The sequence below is a fragment of the Dipteris shenzhenensis genome, chromosome 16 (assembly GCF_047967505.1).
Source record: "Dipteris shenzhenensis isolate YYH24624 ecotype China chromosome 16, Dip_SZ_1.0, whole genome shotgun sequence".
Taxonomy (NCBI): domain Eukaryota; kingdom Viridiplantae; phylum Streptophyta; class Polypodiopsida; order Gleicheniales; family Dipteridaceae; genus Dipteris; species Dipteris shenzhenensis.
In genome coordinates, this window is record NC_141611.1 from 51,250,701 (window position 1) to 51,268,354 (window position 17,654).

The window sequence follows — 17,654 nt, forward strand, 5'->3', positions numbered from 1 at the left end:
CCCTGAGGAAGCTTTTGCCTTTTTCTTTGACTTGGAACTCCCCTTGGACTTTCCCTTCTTGGATTCCTTTTTTCTTTTTCTCTTGGAATTCATGTTCTCATCATCCGAAGCATCCGAATGAAGGTTTCTAATGGAGACCATGTGAGATTTTTTGCATTAACTGCATCTTGGAATTTTGAACTTCCTCCAGAACTAGTGGAAGCATCTTCACCAGTACCTATGTTACCAGGAACCTAGTCTGCATCTTTCAAACTCGGAGCAGTTTCATCCAATTTTGGTTAGATTCCGGATGATTCTCCTACCTCTTCCTATGTTCCAACATCTTGCCAGGTCCTTGCTCATTTGCATCAATATGACCCCTTGTAAAGTAGAGACGACTGATACACCGAGGAGATGTCTCTATTTCCTTCGTATCTGACATCTGCTACCACTCTCTCCATGAACATTCTATGAGATTGCTCAACTCCTTCTCCCTTTAGTCTTTAGATTGAATTGTGTGCGCGAACCTCAATGCTCCCCGACATTTCCATCCATGATTTCTCCTGCAAGGAATTCTCACCTCTTCTACTACAAATCGCGGATTAATTCCTGCACATTGTTGATGATCGCTTGAAGTGCTTCACAATTCCCACCATTCACAGTTGCTTGTTGGAGGTTCCTTAGCGCCTAGAGAGCACGGTAGAGAATATTGATTTCTCTCTGTAGGTGTTGGAAGTTCTCGTTCCATAGACTGGACATTGTGTGTGCACATTCTACCACATGCGCTCCGTTTCCACAGCATTTACATGAAGGAGCCATATGCTCTCTCTTCTCATGTTCACAATCGAGAATGGCTAATTGCTTTGCAAAGTCAGATTGCTTGTAGGTGTGGATTGTGCTGACTTAATCTCTTTGATCATTAATTGTTTTAGGATTCGATTCATTCATTTTGATTGTCCAACCCCTTGTGGATAGAACGCCTGCAGCTTCGACATGTTGACTGCCTTCTTTGTCTTTCAACTCCTTTGTCGCATTTGGTCAAAATGCCCAATTTATTTGCAAGATCACCAGTGTAACAGGTAGAGATTCAATCCCAAAATCTACCTATTAGTAGAAATACAGTATCTTCAAGAATGCATTCAAAACTTTCGAAAGAGAACACATCAACTCAGGATTTAGTGCAACATAGATAGTCGATTAAGGTAAACAACTGCACATTTCTTGTATTACAAATGCTTTTGCCACAATAGCATATATAGAATAAGCATAGAACTGGACAAAACAGAGTCCGATCAGAAACATCATATCCACATTCGGAATACTGCATGACAGGTATATGAGTCGAACAACTAACTTCCGACATGTGGTAGTTGCTTATTACTAACTTGCAGATGTGCCTCATCAGTGGTTGCACAACTAACTCCCATTAAGGTTTTCCATACATCCTATATCATTGCTAAAGATAAATAGTTCATAAATGTATTTGAGCTACAATCGCCCACAACAAGAGGAATATTGCCTTAGTCTCCGCATCAACAATCAGCTTTTGAGCCTAAAGTTGGCTGAAAATAATATTGAGTTCATTCACGTGAGAAGCAATGGAGACCCCTTCACATAATGTCTTCCACAAATCTTCCGTAATCTACTCATTTACTACTGTGAAATAAACTGACTCTGCAAGATGAAGTCTAATAGTAGACTTTGCTAATGCATCCAAGTCATTCCAATCATCCTCAAACATAGCTACAGGCTTCGCTACTACAATCCCTTCTAGGGGCTTAATCTGCTTCTTTTGAATAAGCACATCCCTTATCTATTCTTTTCATAGAGAAAAGTTTGTCCCATCAAAAATTTTTAATGCTGAAAATTTTCTTTTCCGACATGGAAGAGGATGCCATGATGTAAATAAAGAAAAATACAACACGCTAGAAAAATACAACATGCTAGTGCTTGCAAAAGAAAGAATCACACTAAATACCAGGTGCACCCAAATATGTATGCCACAATGGAAGGTAATATCACCAAACCTCAAAGGTTCAAAGCATCAAAATGCAACTGACTCATGTGCATATACTATGCATCCATATGAGCAAATCTGGGCCAAAAGAAAATGTCAACCTGCAATGATGAAACAATGGCAAACCAAATACCAATAAGAGCCAAATGCCTCAAGCATAAACACCATCCATGGGCATATGCATCAACAAAATCTCATCCAAGAGAGCATAGCACTATCAGTGCATTAACTGCAATGTGTTAAAGCTGTCCCTCAGCATAAAATAGCATATGTGTGCTAAACGTCCATTAATAAAGCAACCCACAAGGAAATCTAGGCCTATCAATGCATCCAACAAGGATTGCAATGCATCCAAATGGGATATAAAGCATCCATTGCAACCCAATGCAAAACATGAATGAGCACACATGGCTCAAACTATAACCAGAGTGATCTGCATAAGGTATATCAAAAAAATCACAACTCCATGGCAATGATTACTAGTGAAAATAGAACCTAGGACATGGGCATCACTGCATAATCGGAATTAGCAAGAAAATGTACAAATATCTCTCTTCTGCTGGAACTCCAAAATCCCAACCGATGAATGGGAAGCGAGGAGTCAACCCTTGCAATTGACCTAAATAAAAAAATCAAGGGTTTGAAACTTTGAATGGATTTTTGATAGAGAAACAAATGATTCGACATATCAGAGAGATGGAAGTTTCCTGAATCTCCATGGAATCACATAAGAGGTCACAGGTAGGGGATTTTGGGCCTCTGAAACGCAATGGAATAGATCATTTTGGAAACCGTGGTCCCAATCACTGGGTCCAACGCATAGACCAGAAAACGTTTTTGCAAATAGATCTGTTTGTAAACACCGCCAGAGTATGAATGATGAGCAACACAGAGTTTGAGGACCCCCTGAGTCCAAACTTGAGTTCCAACACACTGGCAAAAAAACGTTTAAGCTGAGACAATGAGTCAAAAATCCAACGAAATGATCCCAAATTCAAGAATGAAGGGGTTTCGAACTCCTAAAGTGCAATGGTGTTATGACCTCTTTCACACCATGTGAAGAGAGTGGGAGAGAAGGAAGGAGTCTCACTTGTAGCTTTTTCACATACACAATGGGGGAATATACACAAAGGTGGAGGTTGAAAATAGTTTTCCTCTTCTTAGTTGTGAAAGCCAAAAGATCTCTAAGTATAAAAGAATAGGTGAACCCTATATGTGGGTCTCAAACCAGACTCAACTAACTAAGGTGGCATACTAACTGAGCCACTAACTAGAGTACATAAACATAGCTGTCATCCAGCTATTATTCATGGGCGGTGTACCAACCGCATCTATAGCTAACAAGTCGGTGACATCCATGCACAATGGTCACCCTAGCATATCAGAAGTGGAGCTCGATATCTCAACACTCCCCCTCGAGCTCAATCCCAATTCCTGCACACCAAGCAGGTCTCTAAACTTGCACAGCTTCTATGCACCCAATGCCTTCGTGAATATGCCAGCTACCTGATCCTCTGTGCTGACATAAACTAGATCAATAAGACCTACTAGAACCTTCTCCCGCACATAGTGATAATGCACCTCAATGTGCTTTGTTCTAGCAGGATAGACAGGGTTATTTGCCAAGTGTATACTGCTCATGTTGTCACAATAAATGACAACTGGTCTATCTGTAGACTGATGCATATCATAAAGTAGCTTATGCAACCAAGCTACCTCACATGTAGCCATTGCTGCACCCCTATACTTAGCCTCTGTGCTCGAGAAGGCAACTGTAGGCTGTTTCTTGCTGCTCCAAGTGACTGCAGCACTCCCAAAAGAGAACATATATCCACTTGTAGATCGTCTATCAGAAATACTACTAGCCCAATCAGCATCAGTGTATCCATGCAAGTGTATCTGAACACCAATCTCATAAAATAGTCCATACTGCAATGTGGACTTTACATACCTCAGTATGTGTCTAGCCGCATCCAAATGTGGTTTCCTTGGAGCCTGCATAAACTGACTTACCAACCCAATAGCATAGCTCAAATCTGGCCTAGTAATAGTCATATAAATCAAACTTCCTACTATGCGTATGTACATAGTAGGGTCTTCTAGAAGCTCACCTGCATATGTGCTCAACTTCACATTTTGCTCCAAAGGAACTGAAATAGGCTTACAGCCTGTCATCCCATATTTGGGTAGCATGTCCAATCCATACTGCCTCTGCAAGAGCCATATCCCACTTGTGGATCTAATCACCTCAATGCCCAAGAAGTAACGGAGCTCTCCCAAATCCTTCATCTCAAACTTCTGCTTCAATAACATTTTCACATGAAGGATATCTTCATCACTATCACCTGTGATGATCAAATCATCAACATAAATGACAAGCAGCATAATACCTTTCTCTGTTTTTCTCACATAAAGTGAGAAATCTGCCTTGGAAATCTGAAAGCCAATAGTGACAAGATACTGTCCTATCTTGTTAGACCATGCTCTGGGTGCTTGCTTCAAGCCATACAAGGCTTTCTTCAACCTGCAAAAAAACTCAGGATGAACAGCATGGGCATAACCTGGTGGCTGCTCCAAATAGACCTCTTCTTGCAAATCACCATGTAAGAAGGCATTCTTTACATCCATCTAATGTAAAGACCATCCCTTTGATGCAGCCATAGCAATGATTGCTCTATCCTTGCAATCGGACTGAATGTTTCTTCATAATCAATGCCATATGTCTGTGCATACCCCTTGACAACTAATCTTGCCTTGTATCTGTTCACAGAACCATTTAGATTGTGCCACCTTATAAACCCACTTGCAGCCAATTGCATTCTTGTCTTTAGGCAAAGGCACCAATTCCCATGTAGCATTTGCTTCCAAGGCATCCATTTCTTCATCCATGGCTTTCTCCCATTTTTCTTTTCCCATGGCTTGCTCAAAAGAAGTGGATTCTGGTTCATGTATCACTTTGACCATATAGGCATAGTGAATGGCTATAAATCGATCATAATTCAGCCTATCCATAGGATACCTAGCTCTGGTAGACCTGCACAAAATAGGCTCACTACCAGGTGCTCTCAAAACATCCCTTGTCTTCCTTACTCCAAGTTTAACAACCAAAGGAATACCCAACTCATCATCAAGGCTCTGTTTTGAGCCATTGGATTCACCATCCACATAAGAGTGACCTGCATTCACATCAACCATGGGCTGATCTACTCTCTTTTCCTTTTTGTGATACTTGCATACCACTATCTGCATTGCTTTGAGGAGATCCTCCTGATCTCAATTTGCCTGTCCATGGCAAAGTATGTGAACCACTGCTAGAGGACACTACATGTCCACTAATTTTTTGTGATTGCTACTGTGAATTCTATGTAGCATTACCATTTTGTGCATCTACATCATCAATCGAATTTATAGGTTTATACTAGTTGCTCATCTCATAAAAAACATCTTTGCTCACTGTAAACTTACGAGTAGAAGGGTTATAGCATCTATACCCTTTCTGCTGTAGAGAATAACCAATAAAGATGCACTTCTCAGCTTTTGGATCCAACTTGGATCTCAACTCATCTGGCACATGAACATAGGCAATGCAACTAAAAACTTTTAAATGAGAAATATCTGGTTTCCTACCAGTATACCTCTCCTCTGGCGTCATGCCATGTATTGCTGTAGTGGGAGTCTTGTTCATTATGTAGACTGCTGTAGCAACTACTTAAGCCCAATAATAATCTGGCAGGACTTTTTCGTTGAGCATGGCACGAGATACCTCTCCAATATGCCTGTTTTTCCTTTCTGCATGTCCATTTTGGTGTGGGGTATGACTGCATGAATATTGCTGCTTTATGCCATGCTCTTGCAGGAAACTTGCAAACTCATTTGAGAGGTACTCTCCCCCTCCATCTGACCTTAGGCATTCTATTTGCAGGCCTATTTCTTTTTCAACCATAGCTTTAAATGCTTTGAAATGCCCAAACACTTCACTTTTCTTTTTCATAAAATACACCCAAACTTTTCTACTGTTGTCATCAATAAAAGTGACAAAATAATGACAGCCTGCAATAGATGTAGCTTTAGTAGTCCACACATCAGAGTGGATTAATTCCAATGGCCTCTTACTCTCTTGAACATGTCTAGGAAATGGTTTCCTTGTCTATTTTCCAAATTGACAGGCTTCACATACCTTATGCATTTCTGCAACCTTGAACTTAGGCAATCCTACAATAATATTTTGGGCTTGCATTAATTTAAGTTGCTATACATTAACATGGCCAATGCGTTTATGCCAGATATCAATATCTGCAACTACGTCAGTCCCATGTGCAAACATTGCTGCCCTCAATTCAGGCATGTCCGCATCCAACGTAAACATCCTGCCCTTCTTCTTCCCTTTTGCTATCAAGTGACCTTTATTTTTCATATCCTCAACAAAGCATCCATGAGGATTAAATCTGACCTGCAAGCCCTACTCAACCATTTGACCAACAGAAACCAGGCTCTTGGTGATATTCGGGACATGAAATACATCAGACAGGTATTTCTTTTTCCCATCCTACATAGGTAAAGGAATTTTACCAATCTGCACAATAGGATGTGCAGTATCATCACCAGTTTCCACAAATCCTGGTCTTTCCATTTTCCTTGCATCCTGCATCCATTGTGCATGACCTGTCATGTGGTTTGACGCACCTGAGTCAACATACCACACATCATTGCTTTCTTCTGCACTTGTCACAGAATTGGTCATGTGCTGCACCATAAACAAATGGTCATTTCTGTCATCACCCTATCTACTAGAGGATGCATAACTTCCTTGCTACAAATTTCCAGTCATGATGTCACTCTGCTTTTTATAGGAGTCTTTAACCATATGACCCATTTTACCACAGTAGTAGCATTCAACATTGCTATTTGCATTTTGGCCTCTCTGCCATCCACCACGACCTATTTGGCTCCCCCTGCCTCTAAAGTTACCACGTCCTCCTCCATAGGACTGGTTTTCTTGAATTTGTTGCATATTCTGATTTCTACCACGGCCTCCAAATCGGCTTGTCTGCCTCTACCTCTTCCAGCATTTGAGTAGAAGACAGTTTCTTTTGAAGTTCCTCCTGAAGAAGATGCACCACCATTTCTCTGCTCTTCAGAAATTAGAAGAGCAATCAACTCCTCAAAATCAGGAAAATTCTCACAAACGGCAATGGATGTTCGGAATTGTGCATAATCGTTTCCTAGACCATTCAAGGTCACAGAAACTAAATCATCATCTTCCACTAGCGACCCAATAGAAGCAAGTGCATCTGCAATCTTCTTCACCTTCATGTGGTAGTCATTGATGCTCATATTTTCTCTCTGCACATTATGCAACTCCTGCTTGAGCTGCATTTTCCTGGCCTGCATATTTGTGCTATACATTTTGGTCAAAGTATCCCACGCCTCCTTTGGCGTGCTTGCATCCTGAATGTGCACAATCATAGAATTTGAAATACTGATAGACAGCCAGTACATAACTTTTTTGGCTCTCTCATGCCAGCAACTCATGTTGATTGGGAACATTAGGAATAAATGGTTCTTGTTCAGCTCCAGTAATTAACTTCCAATAGCCTTTTCCCTTAAGGAAATTTGTCATTCTAAACTTCCATGCTTGGAAGTTGTTCTTGTTACACTGTTCAGTGACAATCTGTGAAAGAGGATCAGACCCCATTACAGAACATTGCAAAATATTCTATCACTGCAAAAAAACACAACTTCTGCCTCACAAGGGTAAATTTGCAAAACTGACGAGAGTGGTATTTGACCACACAATCACTTCCTAGTCACGATTATGCATCAACAGGAAATAAGAATGATTCTGTCACTCCCAATATTTCTATGCACAGGCATACGATGTAATCTTTGCGATAACTTTTCACCGACTCGCAGAATAGTGGTCGCACAGCAAAAAGAGGGCACTTTCTTGAGTGCTTGTGGAAAACTTTTGCCACCAAAATGGGCCCCGAAATGGCCTTGAATCAAAAAAATAATTTCACCAAGGGCCTCGCCCATTCTTGTAGCATATATTATCCTCTTATCACACCGCGAAGGGCATCCCAATCTGAGACAATGCACTCTTGCACTTTTCGGCTGTGCTTCCTGCAGAGATTTGCTCCCAAACTCGAAAACTAGATTGCTTGGCCAGCTGGGCTCTTGATGAATACTTCTCTCTTTTGCTATCTTGTTGAGGTTCACATGAGTCACGTTGTCAGAAATGATGCAGAAGATTGATGTTCAATTGCATGCAACCTTTTCTAGAGATTTCGTTATCATCCAGTCCTGCTTCCACTTGATGTTGTTCATGTCGACAGTAAAACGTAGTTTTTCTTTTTTTCGGAGGAAGACAAATTCCTATTCTTTGCACTGTAAGAAAATCTATTGTCATTCCACTTCGAGCGAACAACGGGGAGATGTATTTCAGAAATGTATAAATATTAAATGAAAATGAAATTGAGACAGAAGCATGCAAGTGTGACAGGAATAATCCAAACCCAAAGCTGCATTGCATGTACGACAAAAGTTCCAGCACCATTTGCAACTTCATTGGATCCCTTTTTTCGAAGGCACAAATGTTTATTTTTTGGGTCAAATGATGTTCCTGCGCTTTAGGAAATAGTACTTCCGTGCTCTAGCCGGATGGCCCTCGAGCGTGTTGTAACCTAATGGACCTACTGTGTTGTGGCTCCTTATGTAGTACTGCTCTAAAGTTCGTGCTTTGTCTACAGTGTCTGTTGTTTCCAAAACTTTGATTTTGAAATTTTCTTTGAAGGGCTTGTAACGCTACAAGTCCTCTTTCATTTTCACCGGTGGTTTTTTATTGTGATGTTTGATCCTCCACGGCAGGTCCGTCCTACTTCCTATGTATTTTCTATTGTTGGGCTTGCATGTGATGCAGTAGACGACGAGGCTCGCATGATTCCCTTGCGCGGGCGCTTTAGTGGAGGCTCCTCCTTCATCTCGAGGCTCGCGTCTTTCAATGTCGTACTTGTGTGAACATTGACAATTACGTTAGTCATCGAGGTTTTCGGTCTTTTTTTTTCGTTTGAGGTCCATAATAGAATGCATTTATTTACTTGCCCTGGTTTTTCTCTGTTGGCGTTAAAGGATCGTTTCCAATACCGAAGCGCTCCTCGTATAAGTCCCTGTCGAAAATATATGTAAGCTTCTCCATTGTTGTCACCGGGTGTGTCGCGTCGTGCATCCCTCCAAATTGTTCCATGAATTGTTCGAGTATAGCCGTTCCTTGATCGCGCATCGTGTCCCTCAGTAACTCCAAGGATACGTTGTACCCATAATGCAGCAGTTTGCACGCATACGCTGTGATCCCTTTCGTCTTCGTGTCTAGTAGCTTCTGCCCCTCCAAACTTTCCATCATCCTATCGGTCTCATCGAACTCAATGTCAAGCTCGACAAGGATCTCTTTGAGGAGTCCTGCAGGAGAAGTGCAATCCATGATGAGTTTGTTGTTCTTGCAACTCGTTAATTCTTTTTCTCAATTGTTGCGGTTTTTTTTAATTTTCGGAAGCATTACGTACCATTTGCGAATCTCAAGCCTCCCGGCTCTCTTTTAGCTGGCAAACGCCTATTGCAGTTGTCAATGAAGTCGCGTAGTTCCGCATACGTGTTGAAGCCGTTGATGTAAGCTCCCGGACGTTCTCCTGCATTGTTTGCTAGCCGAAATTGCTTTGTGGTTAGGAAGAACCTCCTCTTTGCTGGTGGAGGTTTTGTGCCTTCGCGTTGCTTTTGTATAGCTCAAATAGCTGCTTGCAGGCACGACTTATTACACCGTCTTTTCAAATGAGCCGTCTTTTTAAATCTTCAAGAAAAAAAGATTCTTTCATGCTGGTGGAATTTACCTTGTCTGCGTCCATGTCTTATGCTGCAATGTCCCGAGCTTTCTGATTCTCTGCACCTGTTCTCAACAACAGACAAGATATTAAAACTATTTTCCTTGCACGCATGTTTGACGTAACATATTCATGACTTGTCTCTGCCTTTTTCAATCTCTGGTAGTGAATACCTTTATGCGCGTGGTTGTGTTGTCGGCTGTGAGAACTCTCGTGGAATTGGTCTGAATATGTCTGGATGTGGGCAATGTAGTATGCATAGCCTCGTTCTCTCAGTCACTCTGGACAACATCACATATGCTAGGCCAGGGGCAAACACTCCTCGAAATATGAGCAGCGCTTTGTTGGATATGGTTGCGCCTTGGGATTTGTGTCCCATGATAGCGTATGCTAGGGTTAGTGGAAATGTGGACTTGTGGAACCATTTTCCATTTATTGCCTTTCGCTGATGCTTCGAGCGTCGTAATGTGAGCACGGCCACTGTTGTGTCCACGATGACAGTGATACCGTTAATTTCTCCCCTGCTAGTTGCATTGATGCTCTTGATTTTGCACATTGCTCCATTTGCGGCACCTATTGCGAGGTCGATGTTTTCCGTTATCATTGCCTTCGCCCCCACGCAAATTTTTCCTATCTCGTTAAAGCTTTTGTCCTCCAACCATTCTTTGAGTGCGCTGGTTCGCTCGCGGCGTTACTGTGTATTTGAACATGCACAATCATCTCGGGAGTGTTGAATTTCTCCACAAGCTCATCGTTGAAGGTAGTGACATCGACTCTGTGCGTGCAAATGATGGTTGTTTCGGCATCGATGAAGTGGATGCACCTTCCTTGTCAACAATGCACTGCCCCAAACAGTCGGAAATCTCGTCAGTTGTGGGCGTACTGAGTCTTATGGTATGCAAGAATGCCAGGAACGGCATGTCTCGTGCATGTCGCACCGAGAATTGCATGTGGTACATTTTCTCTTGAGCCCAGTGCACGGAGGACGTGATGTGGCACGGCTCGTAGAGATCCTCGAGGTGTTTGCAGACTGGCGGTAATTCCGCCAGGTCACCAAAAAATATGAGCATTTTGTGTCTGAATGGCTCATGCAATGTGCCATTAGTCACATTGACGATTTGTCTTACCACGAGATCGAAAGTCATCCTTGTTAGCATGGACATCTCGTCAATGATGATCGCGTTGGCTTCCTTGATTGCGAGGTGTCGCTCATCTGTCTCATGGATGTTTAGTGGGTACTGACTGCTGCGTACAGGGATCTTGAATTGGTAGTGTACAGTGGTTGCAATCCCGCTCAGCCGCGTCGCAGCCGCCCCTGTTGATGCACAGAGTATTACCGTTTTGGTTTGCGCTACTAGATGCGAAACATAGTACCGTATCAAGAAGCTTTTGCCGCTACCTGGTGTTCCACAGACAACGTGCAGCCCCGAGCTTGTTGAAGCTAGGCTTTCGAAGACTCTTTGTTGTTCTACTGTCAACTCGGCCATTTTTTCCAACATCCTCGCGCGTGTTGGCTTTTCGATGGTTTGTTGGTCGATGTTAGGCGCTTCCATCGGGCAGTCTCGGATGATCGCAACCTTTTGCAATATCATATTGATCAACTGGTCCGTGTGGTCAGTATCATGTTTTCGAGTGCGGCACTGTGGCTCGAGATGCCTATGCCTTGCGAAGAAACGATCCTTTGGTTTGCAGACAGTAGCGTGGTTATGCCACAAACACTGCAGATTTGAATGCTAGAGAAAATAGCCGTGCAATTACTAACCCATTGCTTGTATCTATCTGCGATGGTCAACCACGATGACGTAGCTGGCCTCAAGGACATCTTTCTTGATGTTATATCAAGTTGAATAGCTCGAGCTCTGGCTGCCTTGAGCATTGACGAATGGTCATGTTCGAAGGAGTTTCCGATGGTCATTTCTACATCGTGACATGAATCGATGTCTTATGTTCGGGTTTAAACACCTACAGGGATTAATAATAAAAACCATCTGAAACTTTGCTACAATTTCACTCACGTGGTTTTGTCTAAACGCAACAGGAAAAACAAAATGGACTGAACCTCTATCTTTAGAAGGTGAAAGAATTGATAAAATAACTTGAATCAAGCAAATACATTTTGTTGTGCGTACCTTTAGGAGAAGACACTCGTTTGGAGGCTGCAAACATCTCGAAAACAGAAGTGTTGCAGACATGATTAGTATGTTGGTCAAACCAAGCAAATGTAATGTTTCCTTGCAGAAACAGAATGTGCGAAGAAGTGTGCGTGCTCAAGATGAGGTGTTTAAAAAAAAAAACCATACGTAATGTATGGTGGAGAGCCGGCACATGTCTCTCCAAAAATTATATATCATAGGGGAACGTGCCATCCCCCCGTTTCGAATAGTCACCTCCAGTGTTGGAGATGTAGCGCATTAATGCGGAGCAGAGCAACAGACGGTGCAGAAACATTTCAGAATTGAAATGACCGTACATTCTACTTACGTGGAGTATCCTTTGTGATGTCCACAGCTCGACGAGAAGTCGCCTATTTCTTTGCTGGAATGTTGGAATCTGAAAAACAATCATGATTAGTCAATATGCATTCCTCATGTTCTGCATGTTTGGATATGTTGGTTAGCATATGTGCAATTTCCTAAAGATGATAAATTCAAGCACAAAAGCTATACACAATCCAACAATCAAAGATGTAGACTATGGTCGTGTATGATGATGCCGACTATGTAGACACAGTACCTATGCATAGTAGAGAATGCATGTGCAACTCGAATTAAGGAATGAAAGCACTGCAATTCACTGCACTTCATCATCAGCTAGACGGGGTGCCTATGCACAAAAGAGACTAATGCCTAAATCCTCGCGGTCGACTACGATTTAGTGTAGAGCACCAGAAACGACGTCACAAATTAAACACATGGAGTCCTCAGGTCTCCATGAAGTACTTCCACAACTACTGACACACTCTTCTAGAGTTACATGATTTACATGCTCTCTTCTAGAGTAGGAAAGAGAAAGCATGTAAACCAGGTAAGAAAGCCAAAATACTAGCCATGAGTTCCCAAAATTTTGAAAATGTACTTTTCACAAGTGGGCATAAATAGCCATGAGCTCCCAAATTTGAAAATGTACTTTCCACAAGTGGATATATCAAACTATTTACATGTTGTTATAAGATTGTGGCTAGGGGTAAAAGAGTGGTGACCAAAGGTGGTTTTGCTCTTGTCCTATGTGGAGGAGAAGTATTTGCACAATTGTCTCGTTCGAGTAGTGCTTTTCATCATCTCTAGTAAGGGATGCTCAATGGTGAGGTATATATATAATAACACAAAAGAGAGAAGGAAGAGCGAGCAACACTAAGGTTGAGGAGCTAACTTTTGTGAAAAGAAAGCAAAGAGAGAGAGAGAGAGAAAAGTATGGGGAGGGATCCCTTCTTCTTCTTCTTCTTCTTCTTTTGTTTCTCCTTGTTCTTGAATGACATTGGGAAGTGAGTGTGGCTATGGTGAGGGAGCTCGAGAGGCGACACCTTCTTGCTCGTCCCCTGGCCTTCCTTCTCCCCCTCCCGCTTCCTCGCTCATCTCCTTGCTTCAACAAATCCAATCCTCTGCCCTCTCCCTCAACTCCTCCTTGGATCCCAAGACTTACGTCGACCTCCCCCTCCGTTTCTCCCTCCCTCACACCTCCGCTGCTTTCCACCTCCTCCCTCGCACCCCCAACGGCTCCTTCTCTCTAGGTCTCCTCTCTCTCTCTCTCTGTCCGAGCTCATGATCAGCAATTGTTTCTCATCTTTGGAGCTTCTTGCCATTGGATCAATCTTAATCATCTTGTCTCTCTCGCGCGAGCAGCTGGGAAGACAGGAATAACTTGGAAGATTTGTGCTGTGCATTGCTTGCGTCGTCGTTGTTTACTCACAGTTTTTGTCTAATACTAGTACTTTCAACCCCTTTCGTGCATTCTCGTTTCGATTGTGTCACAGCCGCCCGACGGTTTTCGACCCATATATTGATGTTTTCTGGTGGCTGCGTTCTCATGCAGAGAAATCTACGCAACTCCACGTGCAAATGCATTGTTTGCACTTCTTCCGCTGCTAATGTTCTAATGCCTCCTACGTGATCGATGTCTGATGCAAGATCATTTCAAAAATTCATTAACGATTACTTCTACGAAGCCGGAGCTGATCTTGAGGCATACATGCCACTTGATTTTAAGGCGAAGCCTCCAAAGTTTCTACCGAAGGTGAAGGAGCCGAAAGTTCGCGAGTGGGCTTTGAAGGTGCACTCTTTGTGGTTGCAACTCGCCAGACAAGTCGCACCAAACGTGAAAGAAGAGCCGGAGCAGCACACTCTACTGCCTCTGCCAAAGCCCGTGATAGTTCCCGGGGCACGTTTCAGAGAGGTTTACTATTGGGACAGTTACTCATGGCACAATATACACCCTTAGATTTTTTAAATTCTGAAAGCCCAAAAGCTTTGAAAGCTTTTGAAAAGCTGCGTAAAAAGCCAAGGCAAAACCTTTAAATATAGGTGAAACGGACGAACGTAAGCCAAAAACAACGTAGATTGCTTTATGAAGGCTATTGGTTTGTGTTTGAAAAGCTGCGTAAAAAGCCAACTGCGTAAAAAGCCAAGGCAAAACCTTTAAATATAGGTGAAACGGACGAACGTAAGCCAAAAACAACGTAGATTGCTTTATGAAGGCTATTGGTTTGTGAAAAGACCCTCACGTATTGGCTTTCGAATGTTCACGTACCGTCACCATCAGGTTTGCTCCTGCTTATACTGAAGCTTCAATTCATATACGCCAAGTGCACGTATGTTCGAATCATATTTAAAACTCCTTAAATTCTTGCTCGTTAACCTGATCAGACAGGATTTCAGAATTTGAAAAAACGTCCTAGTGCTGGCCAAGTAAAAAAGGAAAGCAACACTGATCCTCTTAGTAAGATACCGCGAACTTGGTTTGACACATGCCATCATGAGATTCCTCATCAGTTGACGTCATGGCCATCATCAGCCCGTAATCAATCCTGATGTATTGTTCTCATGGCGATTCGGTGCTTTAAAGTATAGTCCCTGAATCTCTCCGGCGTCCATTCTCATGCATTTGCGCCTTGTTTGAGGTGCGATCTTGTCCTAGATGCACTCCCCTTCGAATTCTGCAGGAGAATATGGTTCAATTCATGCAAGTCGCACCGATTCACTAGCGTTTTAGGACCGCCCATTTGCGATCGCAGTGTTTTTGCTCGACTGTCGGTCTCAGAATTTGTTGCAACATGGTTGATCTCTGTTCTTGATGCCGCAGAGCAAGAGGGCCAACGGATTTGTTTTCATTCAGCCCCCGTCCTTCTCCAGCATGACGACCGAGGAACACATCACATTGACCGCACTTCTTGATAGAGCGGCTTCAAAGTTTCCGGACAACCCAGCTTTGATAGCTTCCGGGGGCCCAACATTAACGCATTCACAACTGCAGAAAGCAGTTCATGAATGCGCGTCGCTGCTTGTACGGGGAGGTGTGAAGCCGGGAAACGTGGTAGCGCTTGCTTTCCCAAATTCATTTGAGGTAAAGTCCTTCAAGAGAAGCCGGTTTTTGTCGGTTGGTTGCGATTATCCTCCGCTGTCAAGGCACTGGTTTGGGGTGAGAGATGCCAGCCAAGGCAGTAGGAGTGCTATGAGGGTCCAAAGTATCTGACCCGCTTCCTAATCCGAATGGCTTAGAGTTTTGGAAAATTTGTGATAAATCGTTGTTTTGGATGATTGCAGTTCGTTCTGGTATTCCTGGCTGCAATTAGAGCACGTGCAGTTGCGGCACCTTTGAACTCTGCCTATACAGAAGAGGAGTTTCAGTTCTATTTGGAAGACTCCAAGGCTGTGTCCCTAATTGTACCTGCAGTGGACGGCAATAAGGCAGCTGAAAGTGCAGCAAGAAAGCTTAATCTGCCTATTGCAGAGGCAGAGTGGAAGGTCAATGATGATGGAAACGACATGTTAGAATTCTCCTCAAAGTACAAGTTCGAACTCTCTTCCAGTTTGTGTGACATTTCCAAGGTAGAGAATCACAACGACGATGAAGCTCTGTTCCTCCACACTTCTGGAACCACTAGCCGTCCCAAAGGGGTGCCTCTTACGCAACTGAATCTTTCCACTTCAGTGCAGCACATTGTCGATACTTATGAGTTGGCATCCTCTGATAGGACCGTGATCATTTTGCCTCTTTTTCATGTGCATGGCCTAATGGCTGGTTTACTTTCGTCATTAGCAGCTGGAGGAACTGTTATTTTACCCAGTGCAGGTCGTTTCTCTGCCTCCAAATTTTGGCATGATATGAAAACTTATGGTGCTACCTGGTACACTGCCGTTCCTACTATACACCAGATTCTATTAGAAAAGCATAAAGCAAAGCCAGAGTCAGAGTACCCTAAGCTTAGGTTTATCCGTAGCTGCAGTGCATCACTAGCACCCGCAGTTCTTGCACAGTTGGAAGAAGCTTTTGGGGCGCCTGTGCTTGAAGCTTATGCAATGACAGAAGCCAGTCATCAGATGACTTCTAATCCTCTGCCACAGTATGGTCCCCACAAACCTGGGTCTGTTGGTAAACCCGCTGGGATCGAACTTACTATTTTAGATGATGATGGAAGGCCTTTGCCAACTAGACAGGTCGGAGAAGTGTGTATTAAAGGTTTCAATGTGACAAAGGGCTACCAGAACAACCCTGATGCAAATGCTTCAGCTTTCTTATTTGGATGGTTTCATACTGGAGACAGGGGGTATCTTGATGAAGATGGTTACCTTTGTCTGACAGGTCGCATCAAGGAGTTAATCAACCGTGGAGGTCAGTTCTATTAATGTCTCTATATCATGGAATTGAGGCTCAATTTGTCTTTGTACTGCATTTTGAAAAAAACTTTTGTTATAACCTATTGATACAGGTGAGAAGATATCTCCTTTGGAAGTTGATGCTGTCCTGTTATCTCATCCGGCAATCTCCCAAGCAGTGGCTTTTGCCGCACCAGATGACAAATATGGAGAAGAGGTAACACTTGTTTTTACGATTTTATCCACATATTTGTCTTCATACTATGTGGTGGTACAGTCAGGGATGGACTTCTCATTAAGCTTTTCAGGTAAACGCTGCCATTATATTGCATGAGGGAGCTTCTGTGACAGAACAAGAGATCAAGGATTTCTGCAAGAAAAATCTTGCCGCTTTCAAAGTTCCCAAGAAGATTTTCTTCTCCAAGGATGTTCCACGGACACCCACTGGCAAGATACAGAGGAGGATAGTTGCTGACCATTTTCTTTCTGCTACAAAAGATTCTTGATCATTTGAAAATGAAGTTTGCTCCAAGTCTTTTTGTATGATGATAAGACGTGGAAATATTTTTCTTAGTCTATCTTATTACAACCTATGAGAATCTCACACGGAGCATTGTACTGCTGCCTGGTCAGTCTATTAAATCTGGGAAGAAAGTACTACATAGGTTTCATCAAGGATTTTATGAGCAACAGCATGGAGATGTTTACCTCATAAAATCTATAGAGTGCTAAAAGTACTATCAAGGCAACTTTTATAAATCATCTGTTTATGGCTCTTTTGAGGGGAAGGCGAGAGGTTTTCCTTGTGAAAACTCTTGATCTTGATTTGCTCACTCTCGATGTTGATTTAATGTAATTGTTTATTTCTCGTGGTTGATAATTATTTAGGATACGAGTGGTTGCAATTTGGAAAATATTGCCTTGTTCCCTGAATTGCTTGACCCATTAATATTTGTCTTGCAATGAGTAGTGGATATA

General features: G+C 42.6%; 1 protein-coding gene across 2 annotated transcripts; it reads left to right on the forward strand.

The window, feature by feature from the left end:
• Positions 1 to 14,887: 14,887 nt before the first annotated feature.
• AAE3 (AMP-dependent synthetase and ligase family protein) lies at positions 14,888 to 17,453 on the forward strand. 2 transcript variants are annotated; one of them, XM_087387154.1, is made up of 5 exons: positions 14,888 to 14,980; positions 15,163 to 15,423; positions 15,624 to 16,692; positions 16,790 to 16,893; positions 16,985 to 17,453. In XM_087387154.1, the coding sequence occupies exons 2-5, from the start codon at positions 15,214 to 15,216 to the stop codon at positions 17,180 to 17,182; spliced, it is 1,581 nt and encodes a 526-aa protein (XP_087243280.1). In that variant the 5' UTR covers positions 14,888 to 14,980; positions 15,163 to 15,213; the 3' UTR covers positions 17,183 to 17,453. The 2 variants fall into 2 exon arrangements, with proteins under 2 accessions (XP_087243280.1, XP_087243279.1); XM_087387153.1 differs by lacking the exon at positions 14,888 to 14,980 and having other exon boundaries at positions 14,988 to 15,423.
• The last annotated feature ends 201 nt before the right edge of the window (positions 17,454 to 17,654 follow it).